At 43.8% G+C, this 21,205-nt stretch overlaps 1 protein-coding gene across 3 annotated transcripts in view; it reads left to right on the top strand.

The window, feature by feature from the left end:
* The window catches only part of LOC126529306 (AP-5 complex subunit zeta-1-like), a 102,835-nt gene that overhangs the window by 29,075 nt on the left and 52,555 nt on the right, over positions 1-21,205 (top strand). For 2 of the 3 annotated variants that reach the window (XM_055069755.2, XM_055069754.2), the window contains exons 13-18: positions 2,215-2,337; positions 4,675-4,807; positions 6,705-6,881; positions 10,233-10,384; positions 15,790-15,837; positions 18,020-18,100. In XM_055069755.2, coding sequence (XP_054925730.1) covers positions 2,215-2,337; positions 4,675-4,807; positions 6,705-6,881; positions 10,233-10,384; positions 15,790-15,837; positions 18,020-18,092 — 706 coding nt within the window. In that variant the 3' untranslated portion in view covers positions 18,093-18,100. Of the gene's footprint in view, positions 1-2,214; positions 2,338-4,674; positions 4,808-6,704; positions 6,882-10,232; positions 10,385-15,789; positions 15,838-18,019; positions 18,157-21,205 lie in introns of those variants that run through there. The other variant, XM_050176905.3, reaches the window with a different exon arrangement.

Raw genomic sequence — 21,205 nt, 5'->3', positions numbered from 1 at the left:
GACACAGATAGTCAAATGGTTGGATTTCACGTGGCTGCTTGCAAGCACACCTCTCAAATTGTGTGCCTCGCGGTAGAGAGCAGCCGACAAGACAGAGCAGCGTAGCAGGAAGGCCTTTTTGCTTTTATGTGCGTCCAAGTTCAATTGTAATAAGATCCTATCAGATCTGGCGTGCTGTATACTGTGGGTGAGAAGGAAAGCATGCAAGGGTGAGCCAAGAAGAACGGTGACTTGGTGCGCACCGTCTTCCCGCTCGAGCAATGGGAGGGGCTGAGCGCATACGCAGGCAACACGCTGTCGTGTGATACTGATCTCGGGGGCGTGTGGATGTTACGAGAGATGGGGCTGGGAGACACAGAGCAGCACCACAAACAGATTTTAATTACACTCTACCCCAAACTCAATATTAAACTCACTCAAAGTAAAACACAATGAATAAATCCTAACACTTATGCAACCTACTTAATAACCACTAAACATGTCTTTATTACCGGCTATGTTAGTCCTTGGCATTTGCCACGCGAAAGTCGGGCCGCCCTAGCCTATGGCTGCGGTGCTACTAGAAAGGACTGTTCTTACTGACTTTTGTCATCGCACGTATCTTCAGAGTTTGAAGCATGTCGTATCTTCATCATAGTCAGTGTTCTCGCCGACTCCATAAACGTTGCTGCTTTGGTGTTGGCCAGTCAACTCGTCCATCTCTGGTGCCGCTGTCCTGAACTCCGTCGGTGACATTGTACCTCGGCCTCTCCAGTTAGGCCTAACTCTGGGTTCCGTCGCTACTTTGAGTGCCGACGAGACACCCTGGGGCTATCGTATGTGCTGGTCTGCCTCTGAAGGGGGATCCTTCCTGGAGTGCCTGGCACTGCCGTGAGAGGCTGCAGCAGGTCCAAGGAGCCTCGCTCGAATGTCGCCGAGGTCGACGGCCACACCCTGGACCGCCAGTGTCACGGACTTGACCGAACCTCCATGGCTCCCATCGCCAGTGCTGATGCTACAACCTTCTTGGCACAGAGCCACGTTGATAATCCCTGCTCAGCGCCGCTTCTCCCTCGATCACAGCTCGGGTCACGCGCCTCGAGGGCTTGTGCTGTTCGGACCGATATGTGCATATCATTCTCTTCTTCCTTTCTGCGTCGCATGCCTCTTACATATGACACACACGCCATCTTGGGGGTAATTTGTGGTGGGTGCAAAGGTTGAGCCAGCCGAGATAGGTGTGGCTTCTTTAAGGCTGTCTTTCGCGTATAGAGGTGAACGTCGCACAACCTTGGGTTTCAGAGACGCGTTGAAGCGAGAGGCAGACAAGGCGTTCGCGCCCCTCTGCCTATGCTCTTGCATTCCACTGCGAGCTACACTTATCAGCCGCAGCGACAGAGTGGACGCAAAAACTTCACAGGCTTCACTTTATACCTCCGATATGAATTTATCGTCGACACGGCATGTAAAAGTATCTTTGGTCGCGGACTCTCAAATTCAAGGAAATTAATTGTTTTTCTCAGTCACGTTTTTTTTTTTTTTTTTTTCGGATTGTCCGAAAGATATTTTCTACAATTTTATATACTAGATGTGAGCTGTAATCAGTTCTGGCATACTAAATTAGCATTCCACTTAATAAGAGTACACCACACTGTATATCTTGATTTCTGTCTACCTATGTTATTGATAGCTTGCTGCATGCTTGTTATGCAATGTTAGGGGACTCTCAAGCATGTGCAGCACCATGTTTTCCTGCCTGAAATATTTAAACATTAGACTTTGTGGAAAATGTTTTTATATCCAGTATTCGATTTCATATTCAGCTTTATTTTCTTGATTGGATGCAATATTTGATTTAAAATCTGCTATTTGGTATTTGCACACCCTTAGTTCTTGATGAACTTTTGCTGCTGTGTGTACACAATTGGTTTGTCATTTTTTGTTGCTCTTTTTTCAGTTAGTCACTGCTGTGTGATCTGTACGTAGTTTATGTATTAGAGCCGCTCCCCTCCCTCTCCAACCACCAGGCTCTCGGTGCAATCAAACTATTCAAACTATGTATGCAATGAAAAAAAAGTATGTTATTGCTGCAGCAGTCAGAACGTTTCGTTGTGAACTCACTTCCTTGCATATTGAAGTGAGTTCTGGAGCTCCAAGAATTATTCCAGAGTGGCTCTCTGTTATGTGGTCGGGCGAGTCACCTGGGGGTACGAAACTGTTGCCTTTGTCATGCAGGTGCTACCTGAAGACCTTTGTGCAGTTTGGTGACTCAGAGCTGGCTTCACGACTGCTGCCAGCCTTCATGGAGCGACTGTCTGTGTGCTTTGGGTCGCGAGGGTACTGTGAAAGGCTGCGAAAGTGAGTCCAGTTTCTTTGCAGATGCTTTGTACCGCTTCCTGAGATGTAGGTGTTGAAAAAAAAAAAGAAATGCTGTTGTAAAGAAAGTAAGCATTCCTGTGCGCACTGATGTATAGTAGCCTGAATTCATTTTAGCACAGTGACTTCAGGACTGCAGGTGAGAAGAGCACTCATTAGTGATGTGACTCGTTTGTGACTGCAAAGAAAGGAGTCTTGGAACAAAGTTAATCAAGATTCCTTATTAGTACAGTGTCTCTCATAGCCTCGGTGTTGCTCTGGTAGGTTGAGCTTGATCAACCAGTCAATTAATTATTCAGTATTCCTGATCACAATGTATGTCATTGCCATAATGTTGCTCTGACACAATCAATCAATCAATCAATCAATCAATCAATCAATCAATCAATCAATCAATCAATCAATCAATCAATCATTGTCTCAAATCACTAGGTCATGAATTTGCATTGTTGTATTTAGCGTAATCTGTGATTTGATGAAATCATGCATTGATATGACAGTTGTCACCTTTTCGTTCTCAGTTAGGCCAACTCTGACATGCTCAGGCATACATATGTCAAGTTTCAGCATGTGAATGGGCTCTACCATGGTCATTCAAAATCAATTTTGCGTGATAGTGTTTGTAAGATGCTTGCGATGTGGTATCTTTGTAACAGGCTGGAATATTTAAAAGTACGTGTGGAGTAAAAACTCTGAAGGTATTAACTCTGCACATTGTTATTCAGAGTGCTGCACCTTGCTTGAGATAAATGCACAAAGAATTGTGGGTGGTATTTTTTGTTGCACACAGTTTTGCAAGTTTCCCGCCGAGTGTTCCATGGCACCATGTTGTGTTTCAGCTATAAAAAATTCCATAAGAAAAAGGACCGGAAGTGATCGCACAGCGCCCACACCAGTGAATGGAACACAGTGCAACTACTAGTGCTGACTAGCGGCAGTACTTGGTAACGCAGTGCCTCTTTTGATGGGGACAGACAGTAAGCAAGAAGTTTTAAGCAGCAGTTCTGAAGCATTTCGAAGCCTTAGCTATTGGCGAACCAGAGTTGAGTGGGGTACCGTAATATCACACCAGCTAGTCGTCGCTCCTTGTGCTTGATTTTCTGATGAAAAACAAGTTGGCTGTTGCACCGCAGTCAGGCTACTCTCCAGATATGGCTGCAGTAGATCTAAAATTGTCCAAGTTAAAATGTACCTTGAAAGGAGGCCATTTCAACACATTTGATGAGACCAAAGAAAATTGATAGAAGTATTAATTCACTATTTATTATGGGAACGCTGGCTGCATGGCTGTGCCACTGTGTCACCATCATCACCATCTGGGCCTGGCTCACGCGCCATTGCCACGCGCGGCTAGCCTGAGGCCAGAGCGCAAGAAGCAGTGACCAGGAAGCAGTCCGGATCGCCTGGGGTTTCGGGCAGTAAAAGTTGTCTCTAGAATGGCTCTTGCACCCTGTGTCGTCTCTGAGAGCTTCAGCTGGCCACTGGCTCTGCAGCCACTGCCTTGAGCCCACATCTTAGAGAAGTGTTCCAGAAGGTTTTACAAAGTTGAAGAAATGTTGGGAGCGGTGTGTCGCTAGCAGAGGAAACTACCTTTAAGGCAACAGTTTTGAGTAAGCTGCAGAAGTTGGGTGAGAGCTAAGCAATTTAGTATTTTGGAACGCAGTGGCAGAAAGAATGAAGGATGGTGAAAGACAATTTCTTTGAACCTGGTAAGAGGTTGTTGCAGAAGAACCCTTCCTGGCACGGGCCAGCATTTCTAACAGTAGTTCGAGTAGCCTGCTCTAAAATTTTAGTAGAAAGTTCTGTTTTAGTCAGCACTATGTTGTATTTTTGACAGTTCTTGATACATTATATGTACACGGCTACTAAATTTCATAACTTGGGTAAGTTGATTGTGAATGCAAAGTTATGCTTCATAACTTAAGAGCTATGCAGTGAGAGCTATGCAAAAAGACCTAGCTAAAACATGAGCGTACGCACAAAAATGATTGCTCAAGCCAACAACTTTTTCTGTTGCCTCAGTGGTTGTTGTGTGTGCTGTTGTTGGCTTATGCTATTGTTGGTTTGTGCCACTGTTGTTTTGTGCAAGATCCTGTGTGTGTGGCTGTATTCTCTTCGTGGCTGTCTTCTTAGAGTTACACATTGCAACTTCACATTTGTGATCAAGAACCAACTTGTCTAAACACAAACTTTTATTGATTATGTTGTATCTGCTGCAATAAAGTTATTATTGCAGCAGTTCGGTCCTTTTTTTTGATCACATATAATACTTAGTGAAATTTCAGAGCAGCCCATAGCGTTGAATAAAAACGTGCCCAGGCTCCTGGCCGACGTGCTTCCCCAGCTGTTCCGCAAGTTCCCTGATGTGACCTTTCTGCTGACTTCCGAGTTTGTGGAGTTTCTCAGCCACACCAGCTCATATGATGCAGGACCTGACTTCTTTGCAAACCTGGTAAGAGGATTCTATTTACAGTAGAATCCTTACTGATGTAGGCCAGCTTGTCTGACAGAATTTTGAGAAGCTTGCTGCTTTATTTTAATAGACTGTACTGCTTTAATCTGTGGTCAGGAGGATTGCTCAACATTGGAAATCTCTAAAATCATTTGTCAGTGAATGTCACAACATGCCCTATGGTATCTCGACCATTCTTTTGAGTAATGAGGGTTTTGCAGGGTGCGCAAACTGAACTCTACTTGCCGCAGCAACTTAGTGGCTGTCGTGTTTCACTGCTGAGCTTCAGGTTGTGGGTTCAATCCTGGTGACGGCGGCTACATTTCGATGGATAAGAAATGCAAAATCATTCATGTATGTAGATGTATGTATGTAGATGTAAGTGTACGCTAAAGAAACATAGATGGTTAAAATTATTATTAGGATTACCCCCCGTACAGCGTGCCTCATAATCGGATTGTGGCTTTGGCATACCGGATCCCATGATTGAATTTTCGTTAACCCTTTAATGGTCAATGACGTAAATATATGGCGCCACGAACAAGTAGAAAAATGGTCGATGCCGTATATTTATGGCGCCGTCTGTGCATTTAAAAAGCGCGCCAATTTCCTAACTTTTTCTTTTCTGTCATGTGCTGCCACTATGTGGGAATACAGGGAATTTTTTTCGTGTGCCTCCCTCCCTCGATTTTCGTGGCATGGTTTGTTTTAGAGCTAGTTTGCTCCCACGCGTCTATATAGTACCGCTCGTGCATTGGTGCGCGCATGGGTGGTCGATGGTTTGGGTTTTGTTCCATGAGCAGTTCTGGCTTCTTGCGCTTGCAAAACTGATGGCTATCTCGTTACTAATCGCTCAAAGGGCGACCGCCTGTCTCTCGCTCGTTTAATGCTCACAGGGGTGTGCATTGGAAGGATGCCACCGTGCATGCGTTTCCGTTGCTTTTTATTTTTTAGGACACTCGCGAAAACTAATTTCCTCTGGTTCGCAATAAGATGAAGATTAGCGGATGTTTGTCACATGTTTTGCTTTTTTGACGGGCACACAACCACAGTTTCCTTGAGTGAGCGCACCTACGCAGTTCTATTACGCTATGGATGTACATATTAGTGTAAGAGCAGGAGCATTTGGGTCTTGCGAAATATTCTCGTGTGCGCATTTTCAAACCCTTGAACTATGTGTATAACAATGCATCAAATTTTTAATTCCTATAAGTTTATTTCCTTTTTTTATGTTGTTATTCATGAATGAAGAGTACATATATACCAACTCAAAATATTTTTTTCTCACTTTATGGTCACCCTAGAAAAATTACGGCAAATTTTTTTCGAAATAAGTCTCTAAGAAGAATTGGAATCTGTAATAAAAAGAACATATCGACCCCGGGCGGTCGCATATGGTGAAAAAATTGACCCTCAAAGGGTTAAGAAACATGAAATCTTACTAAGAATGGGTCACTGACCAATGTCCGAAAAAAATACAATAAAGTTTCGTGGTCTGCTGAGATCTTCCAAAGGCTGATATTTTTTGCATAAATGTATAATTGAAAATGGTCATTGTGATTAATAGGCCTTTATAGGTCCTAAAACATATGCCAATTTGAGGCTTATCACCTAAGGGGCCTGTTTCAACATTAATGCCTAACCTTTACTATACTGTGTTTTATTGAACTACATAAACTACATTATAGTGAAAGCTGTGCTAGGGTAGCTGCAGTACTTTTCTCCAGGATGGATGAAAGGTGGGCCATGCATCTTGTTGCATTGCCTACACCAGTCGCAAAGCCAGAAGGTGGCATATTGGGCACATGTCTCACCCATTGCATTTTTCTTGCTCGTTGCAAAAGCAAAAGTGATGAAAAGAAAGGCAAGCGTTTTCCTTGTGTCCCCTCTGATGCAGGTGTGGGCCATTGGAGAGTTCGCCTCGCCCAACGAGAGCTCTCTCTGCTCCCCCAAGGCGGTGTGTGACTTCTTCGAGGTGCTCGAGTTGTTGGCCTTTGAGCTTCTCAGCACCCAAGGCTTGTTGAGCGAGCGTCGCACCAGGCTCCTGTGCATTGTAATCACCAGCCTCTCTAAGGTAACACTCACTGCTGCCCCTCTCCAGCGTGGTAGTGGTGGCGGCGGCAGGCATGAAACGACAGTAGGACTTCTTTCAGCTATTTGTTTGGAACAGTAGTGAGATCAGGGTTCGTAGTGATTCTCGAAACCATCGAATGGGAAACTGCCATATTCAAGGGCTTGAAAACCCCTTAACTTTGATGGAGTGTGTGAAATATTTCTTAATTTCGATTTCAGCTGAGCTTAGTGCACATCATTTGTGTATCTGACCGGGCAGTTTATGCAGGCAAAGAGTTAAGCCAATTCTATCCACCTAGCATCTTCATAGTAGGGAGTCCTCTTGTTTGTGGTGGCCGTTGATGGTGTATGCAAGAAAGGCTTAGCAAGCAACCACTTGTAATAAACAAATTGTTTGCTCATCATTTAAGACAGTGTTTTGTTTTGAAGTTGTCAGACATCATGGTGCTTTAATTTTTGAAAATGCTTTGTAAGGGCCTTGAAGGTGCTTAAATTCTTGGCTGCCTTCTAGAAAAGTTGATTTGATCTCTCTGAAATCTGCAGAGATGAGACAGACAGAGGAAGAGACATTGATGACTGGAATGGAGAAGTTAAGTGCAGTGTCAATCGCTGTTAAGGGGAGTGCTCTAATGTGTGGGTCTCACTCTGCTGGTGCTGTATAACTGCAAGTGCTCACTGAAGCTATGTCAATGCACTGTACAGGTGGTGTAGACAGGTGCCAGCACCACCAGCCACAAGTCATCCGCAAAGCAGGGCAATTGTGTATACCTGCCAGAGGAAGAAAATTCATGCATGCTCTATGCTCATGTTTTAAATGCATAAGTATTTCTATGCCTACACAATGGGGAAACCTGTCCATCTGCCACATACTAAGACAAATCGCTTTAAAGACATTAATGTATAGAACAAAATAAATTTGAAAGGAAAAACATTGGGGGTGGTGAGTTTTAAACCTGTGACCCCACACTCAGAAGCCGAGAGTCTTACCCATAAGGCTAAACACCCACTCTTACAGAAAGTGAATATATTTGAACCATTTGAATGTGTTGTACTGGTGATACATAAATGTCAAAGGAGAACAGTTTCTGTGAAGGCTTTATTAAATGATTGTGATGGTGATAGTGGAATAAAATCTATCTCTAGGACAACATGTAGAGTCGACTTGGAGTGTTGCAGATATCAGGAAAATTTCGATTTTGCAAAATTATAATGCCAAATTATAATACCAAACTTATAATTAAATTATAATGCCAAATTATAATGCTGATTCGTTTCGGTGGTCGCAGGATGTGCCTTCCATTGGGCCATTCCTTCACCAACCGAAATGCCACCAATTTCTGAGGGCTTATGGGCTTCACGTCGCGCAACACATACAGATAGGCAGTCAATGAGTTGATATGGAGTGAGGAGGGGTTATATGGATCTCAACACAGTTGATAATGGTTCGGCGTGGATGGATAAGGTGTTAAAGAGCGGTAAGGGCTTTTAATAGTCGGAGCAATTCTGATAAGGTTAATAAAGCTCAATAAGTCTTGACAAGGGTCCGATCAAGTCTGATAAGATTTATAAGGACTGATAAGAGTTGATAAGGGTCGGATCATGTCCAATAAGGTTGATAAGAACATATAAGGGTTGATAACTTGGATTGAATCCAATAAGGCTGATTACAACCGATAAGGGTTGAAAAGGATTGACACTAGTCGGATCAAGTTTCATAGCATTGATAATGTTAATGCTCCCAGGCAGTGTTTTCAGTTATACCAATTAAATTAAATTAACAATTAAATCTGGCTACTGGGTGTGCGCCTGAAAAAGATAAAGAGCTTGAAATTCAGAAGGAAAAAGAAAATGCTAGCCACGTATCTGCACCTGCATTTGTGCCGCTCACTCTGCACGGCATGCCTTTGTCGCATCGCATCACTGGCCTCGTGCACCCCTCTCCCATCTTCCTCCCGCCCTCTCGCCAGTGTTGGAGGGGTGCAACAACACCACCTATAACTTGTCCTAACCACAAAGGCGGGTTTGGCGAAGTGCTGGCGTTTTTTCCCCGCAAGATTTTGTGTTCTTTTTCTTTTCGGTTTAGACACCGAGTAGCGGTCAGATTGAATTGTTATAGCCTGTAATGCTGCATGGGAACATTGTAGTAAGTGGTGTTATTATACCATAGATCACATACAAAAGTTCACAATGTGGCAGCTGCTCATTTTTACATCCTAGTATTGTTAAAACCAGTAGTGTTATAAGTGGGTTTGGCTGCATTTCTTGCTGTCTAAATAACATATTTGGATGTGTGTCTCCTCTGATTTTTTTTTGTGCAACCCAGTTATAACAATAACTATGGGATTTTCTTGGCACTCAGATATTGCTATAGGGGGGTTAGGCCAGTGAACTATAATATATGACGAAGTAAATCTAAAATTTGGTTGGCCATGCTTTGAGCACTTTACTGATATATAACAAAACCGAAAATGCATGATCCAAGACAGTAGTGGTTACAGTGAAGCAAGCAGTTCTTTGCTCACAGCTCAAAATTTGTTTATTCGTATCAAAAATGTAAAATACTCATCAAGATCAACATGAAGCAATGCATTCTGGATGCACCTGTGCATTTTGGCCATTGGCTTGGCTGGTCCATAGCCAGTGAGACAATGTGGCAATGCTGCAGGGTCACACTGATCACATGGTTGCGTATTACAAATTCTTCAAAGTGTGCTTCTAATTTAGTGTTACATATTTGTGCCATATATTGTGTTGTGCCACGATAAGCACACCAAGCCACTGGCGAGCCATCAAAGTCGACAGGAGACACTTTGTTGACCAGTTGGAGGCACCATGCTTGTGGTGTGAGCTTATATCGAATGTAAGATATAATAAAAGTATTTTTATGTAGGATGCAACGTTGCTGTAATGAATTTCAGTTGTAATATAATAATCATACAACAACCCTGTACATTGTTGAAAAATGAAAGGCTATTGATAGACATCGTGTTGACTTGTGTGCATGGCGCTGTGGAATTTCACTCTTCAGCTGTGTGACTTGACTTTGTTCGGGACACTTATCATCATACTCGGTGCTTGGTAGCTTCATTTTTCATCGAGCCATGCCCGATGGCCATGCATAGTTGCATCTGTTTCTGTCGACTTTGAACTTATGTCCAAGTTTGTTGTGCTAGGAAACATGCATTTCAAAGAACAACAACAACAAAGAATCAACCAGCTTAATTTATTACTGTAGCTTCAGGTGGTCAAAATCAATATGGAGCCTCCCACTATGGCACCTCTCATAGCCGATGTGTTTCTTTGGGATGTGAACTTGATTTTGATTGATTTCAAACTTTGGGCATGACTGCAGCTTGCAGTGCGGTCCCAGGACCTGGTGGCTCGGGCCCTGCTGTGCCTGTCCAAGACGGGCCAGCTCTGCAGCACCTGCCAAGGACAGGGACCACCCTGGGCAATCCTGGAACGGCGGGTGCTCGAGCTGACCGCCATCATCAAGCGTTCCGGGTGAGTGAGCTGCGATTTTGTTTGCTCGGGCTGCGAACTGGTGTCGCAATTGGTATGGCTGTGTATGAAGCCACGGGTGCTGTAAGTATTGAAATTTAGAGGTTGTTCAGGCTATTTGTTTGCTGTGGTATGCTGCATAATACCATATTTTTTCGATTTAAGGCAGTCATGATTGTAAGACGAGGGTGCAGTTGGGAGGGGGGCCACATATTTTGCCTTGAGGTGTGACGTCACGGCAAGCAGACTTTTGTCTTATGGTGTGGCTTCATGGCTGCGTGACATGCCCTGCGATAAAGCCACACCATAAGGCGAAATTTGAGCTGCAGTGAAGTCACACCTAAAGGCAAAATTTGCTTATAACTTGTACAATGCATTCATTGTTCAATTTTTCGAATTCTCTGTGCAGGTTATATACACAAAAATACGGGACTACTTCACCTTTCAAGGTTTATAAATTGCTAGAATTTGTGGTGTCATCTAAAATATGGATCGCCAGAAATGTGGTGCTGTGGCCCTCACATTGAAACAGTAACTGAATCTATGAGTCTTGCATATAAGCTAGGGGTAGACCTTGAGGCTAAAGATTTTGGAAAAAGGAATCCTGTCTTCTGAAAAATATGGTATAAGCCCCTGTATATCCAGCAGTTAGTCAAGTATGCATGGTCATGACTAGGTAGATTGCCACATCCAACATTGTCATGTTGCAAGTGGCTTAATGGTTTGATCGAGCATGTAATGCTGTCGATGTGGTGCGGTGAGTCATTTGATACATTGTAACTGATGTGACATGCATGACGCCACAATTTTTTAACCACTCGTTTTTATGAAAATTGTGTATGATTTGCTGTCACATTGAAGTACATCTGCTGTTAGACTTATTAACTCAAACATGTAACAGTTACCATCTTGCACAGCCTCACAGAATGCACACATTCTGTGAGGTGATGTGACCAGTCATATCTATACCTCTGTCTACAAAACAAATGAAAGGGTTTCAGGGCGTGTTTCAGCTAAGTCTGATGGTAGCTGAAGTTGTTGCATGTTCATACCTTCTGGCAATAAAGCTCTTCAATATAGTGTTGTCAACTTTCAACTGCTTTCATTAATCATAAAAATCGAGTTGTTATAAGCAGTTTAATTAAATGCTGCAGTTATACTGACCAGGGTACTGCTTTCTAGGAATACATGTATGGAATCTCGTTGATACAATTCTGCTGTATACGTTTTTCGGATAATACCTCTTTTTCCGGCCATTGGTCATACTGGTGTTAGATCAGTTGGCTCTTCACGATTAAGTTTCTCTTTCCTGTTTCACTGCCATGGTGCAGACTTGACCGTGTCACCTAAAAATACTGAGTAACCATCCTTCTGGCTTTAATTAGGGGTGTGTGTATCCCGGGTAGTATTTTGAATCGAATATCAAATTGAATTAAGAAAGAAAGCTGTATATCGAATCCAACATCCGAAAATTTTTCAAATAAATTAAGGCTTAACATTTCGGACAAGAAAATATGGTGCTGCACATGCCCAAGAGTCTCCTAGCATTGCAAAACAAAATTGTTGCAAGCTGTCAGTAACTTAGGTACATAAAAATCAAGATGCACAATACAGTCTACTCTTATTGAAGGGAACACCCAATTAGTATGCCAGCACTAAATATAGCTCAGTTCTAATATACAAAGGTCTGGAAAAGACCTTTTATCTATAGAATTTCTGTTGAATGGAATGAAGTGATTCTTTTACTCTGAAATAAAGGAATTAGCAACGTTCTGTTGTACTGAATACCAATGAGGTTATCATTTTAATAGTGGAACTGTGTTTTGTGCCAACCTTTTATTTATAGCCTAGAAAGGTTTGCGTTCCAGCCTTCTTCCCAAATACAGAAGGGCTATCCCAACATTGCGGCAGGTGGGTTATCATAAGGCCAATCGCTGCTCCATGCGCAGCCGGTGCTGTCTAAAGAGCAGGCACCGTCTGCGCAGCGTCATTGTCAGGTTCGGCGTGATTTGCCACTCATCAAATATTCTGAAATCTGGAGGGTCACAGCAAGTTCATGCAACGCCTGCGCCCCCTTCCCTTCTGTCCTTGCACAGCGCTCAGCGATTGAAATAAACGCGATACTCGCACAACATGGCGGCTGGTACTTTCTTGCTCCATCGGGGTGCTAGTGAGACTGAGATGATGCATTTTTTGTGTCACATGAATGCGAGAATCTTTTTTGATGCATCGTAACTGCATTCAGCCTCCTCAGCAATCACCTTGCAAGAAGCACTGGCCACCATGCTGTCTGAGTATTGCGTTTCAATCGCTAAGCACTGTACATCCGCCGTCCGCACAGATGCGTGTAACTGGCTCATGCAACACTTTCGCGCCTGCCGTGTAAACTCAAAGCTAATCTTGTGACAGGTTGCTTGAATCTACAAAAGGAGACCGATGTACGTCTACGAAATGCATCAGGAAGTATGGTGTGTCACTGTCGCAAAGATGGTGGCCGTGAACAACTTTGTTGTTGCCATCTCGTGCACTCACTTTCATTTGCGAGGTGGTTTGTTGGCTTTTCGAGTGTCGCGCGGCTGCTGTGAATAGATCTACATCTATTTGGCATGAAACCATAACCTTATTTGCCAACGCCCGATGAAGCAGTGCTGATTAGGCCTAGTGGCTTAGGCAGTGCTGCAGTGACGAAGCTTTGCCACTGGATGATATTGTAATGAGCCGCAAGTCGTTGTGTTCGTATCAGTGATTGGTCCTGAGATCATGCATGCGGGTTAAACTGATGGTTGTTGAAGCGGCATGAAGTTTGTCGCCATGTATTCAACACGATCTGCATGCTTAGCGGGGGCTACGATATACGCTCAGCTTTTTAAAGTGATAGCTTATGTTAAGGGCCCCATATCGCAGAAAATCTGGTGTGGGTGTTCAGCGTCGGCGTCCCTGTGAACGAAAATTCCCCCTGTGTGTTTAGGGACATGTATATGCCATGCTTTCATATATAACATGCGGTATATGCGGGTTATATTGCCGCACCATTTGTTTGCTAAAGTTGCTCATACCTTGTCTTACATTCCTGACGAACTTATTCCGCGGAATTCGGGAACGACAGCCCACAAACAAATGTCATGAAAGAAAACACCGCCAGTGCATGCCTTTTAATGTTAAATCTTCTCAGACTTAAATATTAAACGTGCTAAACAATAACAGAAACCTGCAAATGATGTAATTATTTTTTTTGGCATGGCTGTGCACTACCTCCGGGATAGGCCCATGCAAGAGGCCGCGTTTCTACCAGAAACCTCGCCTTCGATAGCGTTCGCTGCCAGTTTCCTGGTAAATATTACGGTTACATAAACTGCAGTTGCTGGGAGGTGTCAGGAGCAGTCGGGGAGCTTTTAATGATATTGTCTTCCACTCTTAAAGGCAAAGCTTAAGCATCCTACAGATTTCTTGCAGTTCTCTCTGTTCGCGTCGCATTACCATTTCCATCGGTCCTGTCGACCTGGACGAACCTTGTACCGACAGAGGTGACCCCGGCTGACGCGGCACCGTACTGCGAATTGCGGTGTTCTGGTGCTGTGTGTTCCATCTTTGCAATGGGCCGATGTTGGGGAGCGCTCGCATTCACCGAGTCTGCTGCTGCACCAGCTGTCCGCAGCGCGCTCACTCGGCCCTCCAGTTGTGCCAAAAATAAAGTGAAATGCTCGCTTGGGTGGCATCGTGCACGAGGGGCTCCGCGGCTCAGACGACATGTGGCACTGCGCGGGTCTCTACACCGAATGCATTGAATATTCGAAAAGTCTAATAGTGGATATTTGGTTCACGAAACTAATTATTCAAACATTGAATATTCTATTCGGTTTGGTGGCCTTCGAGTAGTCACGCAGCCCTAGTTTTAACAATAGATATTGCCACAAAATGTAGCTGCGCTTTTGGTACGAAAGCTGCGTTTTCTACTGCTATGAGGTGATGTTGCGCAGCAGGTGATTGGAGCAGTGGCAATGTTGAAACAGCCCTGACATATTGACAGCTATAAAAATCTGCAGTTATCTTAAAGAACACCAGGCTCATCTTCCCAGGTAAACGTGAGTCTGAGCCGAGGTCCTGCTGTCGGAGCCCTCACTCTTTTTGGTCCCAGCAAGAACTGCATGTTGAATTGGTTATGACCTCGTACAAGCACTTTTTGGTGAATAAGCTGCATCACAAGCTGTTGCACATTGTAATACAATCTTTCACGTCCTACACATACCTCTGAACTCTCCCAAGTTTTCCATAAGCTGTACCAATATTAGTGCCCGTTTAATGATTTGGTGAATGTTGCATCAATTTCTATGAAAAATTTTGTTTGAGGAGTTTTTTTTTTGTCAGTTTGTGACCATATGAGAGTCTTCTGATGTTGAAAGGACACTGTAGCGGTATACCTGCTTCAAGCAAAACGATTAGACATCTTGCCTACTACAGGCAAAATCGGCAACAGCAAGATAGCTGACCTTTTCACTGTTATCTAAAAACAATGTATTGCTTAGAACGACAGAAAGCTGAGCTAGTTGGTAAGGATTCATTATGCAAAATAGAAGTGAGGCGTGCAGACAGGACACAAGAGTAGAGAAGTGGACAACACGAACGCCGACGGCGTTCGTGTTGTCCACTTCTTTACTCTTGTGTCCGTGTGCACGCCTCACTTCTATTTTGCATAATGTATTGCTTCTCAGTATCTGTTTGCTGTTGCTTGTTATTGAACTGCTTAGGTATCCCAAAAAACATATGTGCTCAAAACAAACTTAAAAAGGAAAATATGTTTTTCTCTCTCTCTCTCTCTCCCCCCCACTTCTAATAATGATTCCATGAGGCTTTTACGGATATCTTAATGTTCATAGGTTATATGTCCCATTTATGCTATGAAGTTACTTTACATGGGCTATCATGCATATGTTTTAAAATATTGTGGTGCCCTTCGCATCACAATTGCTTTTTAACTTTGCCATTTTGATACTTTCAATGACACACCTTTAAAAAACCATGCAGATCAGAAGCACAGTCTCTGCTTTTTGGACAATTATGCCCTCAGGCAGTTAAAATAATGTAAATCATCAGAAACCTATGGTGAAATTATATGCCATTCCTTCAAATGGCCACACTTCACTTCTGCAGTGTTTTCTTACTGAGCATTCCGTTTTTTTACTGGTATGTCTCGTATTAAAAAAACACAGGCATTGGGTAGCTCTTTCAGAATGACTAATAGGATTCATTACTTGAACTGCATTATATGTTCCCTTTTTTGCTGTGTAGTTCTTGGCTCCATTTTCTTTTGTTAGGCTCCTGAGCCAATTAATGCAGTAAGCTTCCTGCAAATGACTTTAAAAGTGTTTGAGACGTTGACCTTTCATTTTCTTTCCCCTTCCTTTGCATAGTGCTGCCTCAGACATACTGACACCTCCAAAGGAAGAGGAGCTCAAGAGGTAGGCTTTGTTGCACTAGGTTCTTCAATTTGTCATTGCCTTCTATGCACAAATTTGGATCCTTTGCTACACAGAACAGAATGGTGCACCCCTTGAATTTTATAGACAGGCAGTGAGCTTATTTCCTAAAATATGATAGCTTTTTATTTCTTCACTGCAAGAATTCTGTGGGAAGTGCACTATCCGTGTGCATGCCTGAGATTTAAAAGGATCGAGCATGATGCTCGGTACTGTTGAACACACATACCACGTGCACATGCATGCATACACACAGACAGAACCAGACAGTGAACCGTGTTAACATCAGCCAAGGACAGCTTGATTGTGCCAGCACTGGTGAACACTTTTTGAAGACCATCGTAACAGGAGATGAAACCTAGGTGTACAATGTGACATAGAAGCCAAGGTTCAGTTTCACAGTGGGAGGAGCAAGAATCACTCCAAATCAAAGAGAGCTTGCATTATTTTATCTAACATGAAGGTGATGCTCGGGCTTTTTTTTTTGGCAGGCAGGTATGACAGTTTTTTTTTACTATGTATACTTTCTATGTGAACAGACAGCAAACAAGGAGCTTTATGTAGCATTCCTGAAACATTTTAGAGAAGCCATGTGTTTGAAGAGACCTCAGCTTCTGGCAAACTAGTTGTGTGTTATGCCACGGCAACAAAATGAAAGTGACCATTGTACTCCAGCCAGCCTGGTCTCCAGATATGGCTCCAGTGGACTTCTTAAGGTTTCCCAAGTTGAAATCTGCCTTTAAGGGAGGCCATTACAAGAAAAGTTTGCAGACTTAATTCGCTAATAAAGAAGTGTTCCAGAAGGTATTACAAATATGAAAGAAATATTCAGAGTGGCATGTTGCTAACAAAGGGAGCTACTTTGAAGGCAAGAAGCTTGGGTAAAGTGTAGAAGAATCAAGAGCTTGGTGAGTTTTTTATACACCAGAACCTCATTGATACGATCCCGTTTCATATGATTTCCTAGCGCCAGCGTTTGCAATTGAGAACGCAAAAGATTACCCAATAGAGTTAAGTTTCTTACACATCTTTCTTACTGCACATATCTTTTTTACCGTTTCAAATTCTCCCAGAAAACACCCTCTTTTGGCGCCAACATTCAGTAAATCAACAGCGACTGTAATGGTACGTTTTCTGGCCGCTAGATCCCACGTGAACCTGAAAAGGTCCAAGGTACTCGCGATCTGAGGCAGCAGATGGCACCTGCCGCGGCAGCTTCTCCACAGTACTTGCCCACCTGTGTCTCGTGAAAGTGGCTGCACACACCAAGTTTCCTCTTCCGGTACCAGCCATTCTCCATACGGGTCGTTGCACGTCCCATATTCAGAGCTATCGCTGCCAACCCTATTGCGATGAGCGTGTCTGCGCAGTTAAATATACGCGATCGCTGCGTTCAAACGCAATGCACGGTGTGGGAACAGTGCAGAATGGCGACATATCAGGTGGAGACATAATACATGGGAGTCGATGTGATTCGGGTTGGGACTGTGAAATGGCGGCATAGCAGTCGGGAAAACGCAACAGTGAGGAATGTATCAATGGGGTTCTGCTGCATACCATGGTTACAAAAAGAACATTAAATACTTACGCTGGCTTGTTGGTCTAAATGCAGTTGGCCTAGTTATGTGCAGTCTGTGGTTGTGAATTTGCACTGAACATTTAGACTGCAAATGGCAAGGTCCATGCACGTAACAGTTGCCCCAACGTTTTTGACATTCCACCGCATATTGCAGCACCACAGCACTGCGTGGGGCTATTTTTCCTGTGAACACTAGCTTTGGATCTTCCAAATGACCTTGCTTCTAAACACCTTTTTAACCAAAGAATTTCAGCGACGTTTGCTCGGTACAGGAAGACACCTAATTTACAGGTGGGGCGACAAATATTTCATTAACAAATCGTCCTCTGCCAATGAATGTTAAAATGCCTAAAGTTCAGTCTGGACTTGAACTGTTGCCTACCAGCCTCCTTGTATAGCTCTCTGCAGTGATAGCGGCACTCTGGTGGCAGCCCCAGATTTGTTCTGCAAACCAAGTTGAATGAACTACAAGTTCGATTTTTATATAATGGGGCTGGTCTCCTTGGTAGTGCACTCATGTGATTGGAAAATTGCACTTACATGAAAGTCAAGGCATCAGTTCACAAAGAAAACTTTGTTCCGCAGGCGGCATGAGGACTTGGCACAGCTGCCTGCCCTGGTTCGTCTAGTCACTGCCGTCATGTCTACACAGGAGTAACCTTCGTGGTGGGCCTCTCGTTTGTACAGTCCCGTTTTTGATATACATATTTGTTTTGTACCGACCTGGTGTTTCTCGTGTTCGCTTAGCATTCTGATGAACCTTGTAACGATGCGCACACAATAAGGTGCGTGTGCTCCTTGGCTTTGTGGAACTGACGCCTACTGTGGCATCTTCTCCCTGATTGTCCACAAACTTTTGACAGCGATCACATAATCACTGCACACTCGTCTAGATTGGTGAACATGGTGTACATGTCCTCTGGAACACACAAGCCATGTAGTTGTTATGTGCTCATTTTAACGCGATAGCGTTAAGAAGCTCGTGTCGCAGAAAAGCCGGTGTCGTCGGGGTCGGCGTCGGCGGCGTTGGCCGTGAGCGATAAATCCCAGAAGGCACTTCATAAATAAAAAACCTCTTGCAAGATCGGCTGGTGGGAATCGAACCAGGGTCTCTGGAGTGTGAGACGGAGACGCTACCACTCAGCCACGAGTTCGTTCCTTCAAAACGGCACGAAATCACCTCTAGTGAATGCGGTGTTGCCTTAGAAACGTGCCGTAGAAAGTTATACTGCGGTGTATATCGGTAATTATGACCATGTAACTTACAGAAGTCGCAGTTTCACGAGTAGTGAAGTACGTTTCCGCTACATTTCTTCTGCGCTCTGCGCAAACGCAGAGCCATCTTGCGGCAAACACAGAAGACCCCCTCCTCGCAATGTACGGCGCTGCCCCGACACGTGGCGCGCCACTCGCCCCATGATCGCGTCCGCCTTCATGGCGCGTCGGGGCCCGGCTATCTGTGCCGATCGAGACGTTTGGCTGGCGTAGCGTGTTTGAGTAGGCGGTGCGAACGGGGTGCGATAACGCTATCGTGTTCCACTCTTGAAGGCGATGCTTAAGCGTCCTCCAATTTTTTTTTGGCATTGGACTGAGAATTCATGTTGACAATACATGGCAGTGCAGTTGTCAAAAGGATTTGATTATATGTGCCTTTAGTATGCTTATACAAAGAAGTTATTGATTGTTGCATGCACTGTTGCATGGAGTTTTCAGAGATGTGTTACCATGCATAGAAGAGCATAGCCCGGAGTGGTGACAAGTGAGTTCTGGGCACTACATTGGCAACTACATAGCTTGTAATTAAATGAAATAATTGATATAAGATGAATGTTACATGAGTTGTAAATGTTTAACGATGATTCCCCTGACGCTTCACCGGAATTTTAAACTGAAATATTTTTCGATGGAAATGTGCAAAGGGAGAGAGTGTCTGTTTTGGTAGTGAAGCTTACCTCCTGGCTGCAAGTAATCTTAATTCCTCCTACCTTCTCTAATAATGAACCCATTTGAAAAAATTATTTGAATAGGATGCACCCTAAATGGCACCCTGCAGCTCGTAGTGTATAAAAAAATTTCTAATGGGGCCTGGTGAGGCACCCTTTAAGGCTGGTAGGCATAAATTTATAGGGATGCAGTGTGGTCCACATAACAAAGTAATTTTGGCTCCTCCTTCAACTTCGTTATAATGGGGTTTGAGTGTAGTTTGTGCATTGAACATAAACTCGCAGCAATGTGGTGAGCGCCTGTCTCTTTTTGCTTCATGTTGTGCAAGCCAGCAGACATTGCATGTCGTGCCGCAGCATCTCCATTAGCCATGTGAAATTCAGCTTTAAAGCTTGCTCCTGTAGTTCAGGCTTAAAGGAGCACTGGCGCAAAAATTTTGGATCTTGTCTTTTCTGCTGTATTAAGGAGCGAATCACCCAGTTATCATGGCACAAAACCTTGTTTGCTTTGCAGTTAATTATTTAAAGCCTTGTCTATAGCGACCAATTCAAAACGGTTAATTATTTAGAGCCTCTTCTATAGCGACCAGTTTAAATTTCAATTCCAAAAAGCAAAGAGAGGGAATGGTAAGTTTGTTAACACAGGTGGTCATGCGATTGCACAAAACTCGCATGAATGCAGGCACGTGAAATTCGTTGTTTGTTTTTCTCCATCTACAAACATATATGCCTTGCCATGTCCTCGCTATGCTCGTTGTCATCCTTATTTCATCATCCAGCAGCGACAATTTCCTGCAGACAACAGTCGCCACCGTAGTAGACATGATCGATCACATGTGAGTATAGGCATCTTCAATCCAACTGCTTTTCCCACATGGTAATCCTGCTGGAACGACTGCCTTGCTTTCAGCAGCTGCCGACAGGCGACCACACAAGTCCAAGCTAGCACCACCTTGGCAACAGCTGGCTTCCCTGATGATCAGTTTTCAGTAAGGCAAGGCAGAGGCTAGCGGAAAAAATCATTTTTTCTGTACTCAAGATGTGGTGAGCCAATGCGACTGCTCTTCATTGGAGTTCTCTCCTTACATCCACTGGCACACAAAAACTCTGTCCGCTTCCGCTGCTAAGGGCCATTGCGGGGACACTTATGCATGACTATACCGAGCTCTGAAAACACTGGGAAGAAGTCTGTGATGCAGTATACACCTGACATTGGGCTGTACTTGCATTTTGTGCATGTTCAGTGGAGCACAGTCAATGCAGGTAGTGAGGAAAATTTCAACAGGCACAACAAAAGCTGTTGCAGCGACACAGAGAGCATCCCACTACCGAGGAAGACTGGGAGCTCAGCAATAAAGGAGGTTGTGGGACGAGCAATAGCACATACAGAAAGCATAGTAGCTAACACAAACTCGTGACATAGTGCTGTTGTTCTTCCGCTCCGGGATGTTTACGAACCCAACTTGCTCAAGTCATTGTCGCAAGGTGCTTTGTGGTTTTCTGCGTGCATGTATTTCAAAAACTTATTTTAATTATGTGTTAGGCTACCTTTACTGTTGATATTTTGTAGATGCTGTGTGTGCCTGTCTACAAAAGCGATCTCACAAGTTATCTCAACTTCGAAATTTTGTGTCACTACTCCTTTAGTGATAAAAACGGCAAATGAAAGATATGTAAAGATACGTAAGAACACACTTGATTCAAATCAACCGGAACTAGACAACAATTGTCACCACGCGAAGGAGACGGGATGTAGAGATCGCTGCCTGGTATAAAAGTTGAGGGGGAACATGGCGGCTTGAGAGGAGAGTAATGTTTAACCACTCAT

Source organism: Dermacentor andersoni, chromosome 8 (assembly GCF_023375885.2).
Source record: "Dermacentor andersoni chromosome 8, qqDerAnde1_hic_scaffold, whole genome shotgun sequence".
In the NCBI taxonomy this organism is placed as follows: domain Eukaryota; kingdom Metazoa; phylum Arthropoda; class Arachnida; order Ixodida; family Ixodidae; genus Dermacentor; species Dermacentor andersoni.
Note: the sequence above shows the minus strand (reverse complement) of the source record. Positions and strands in the feature narration are given on the sequence as shown.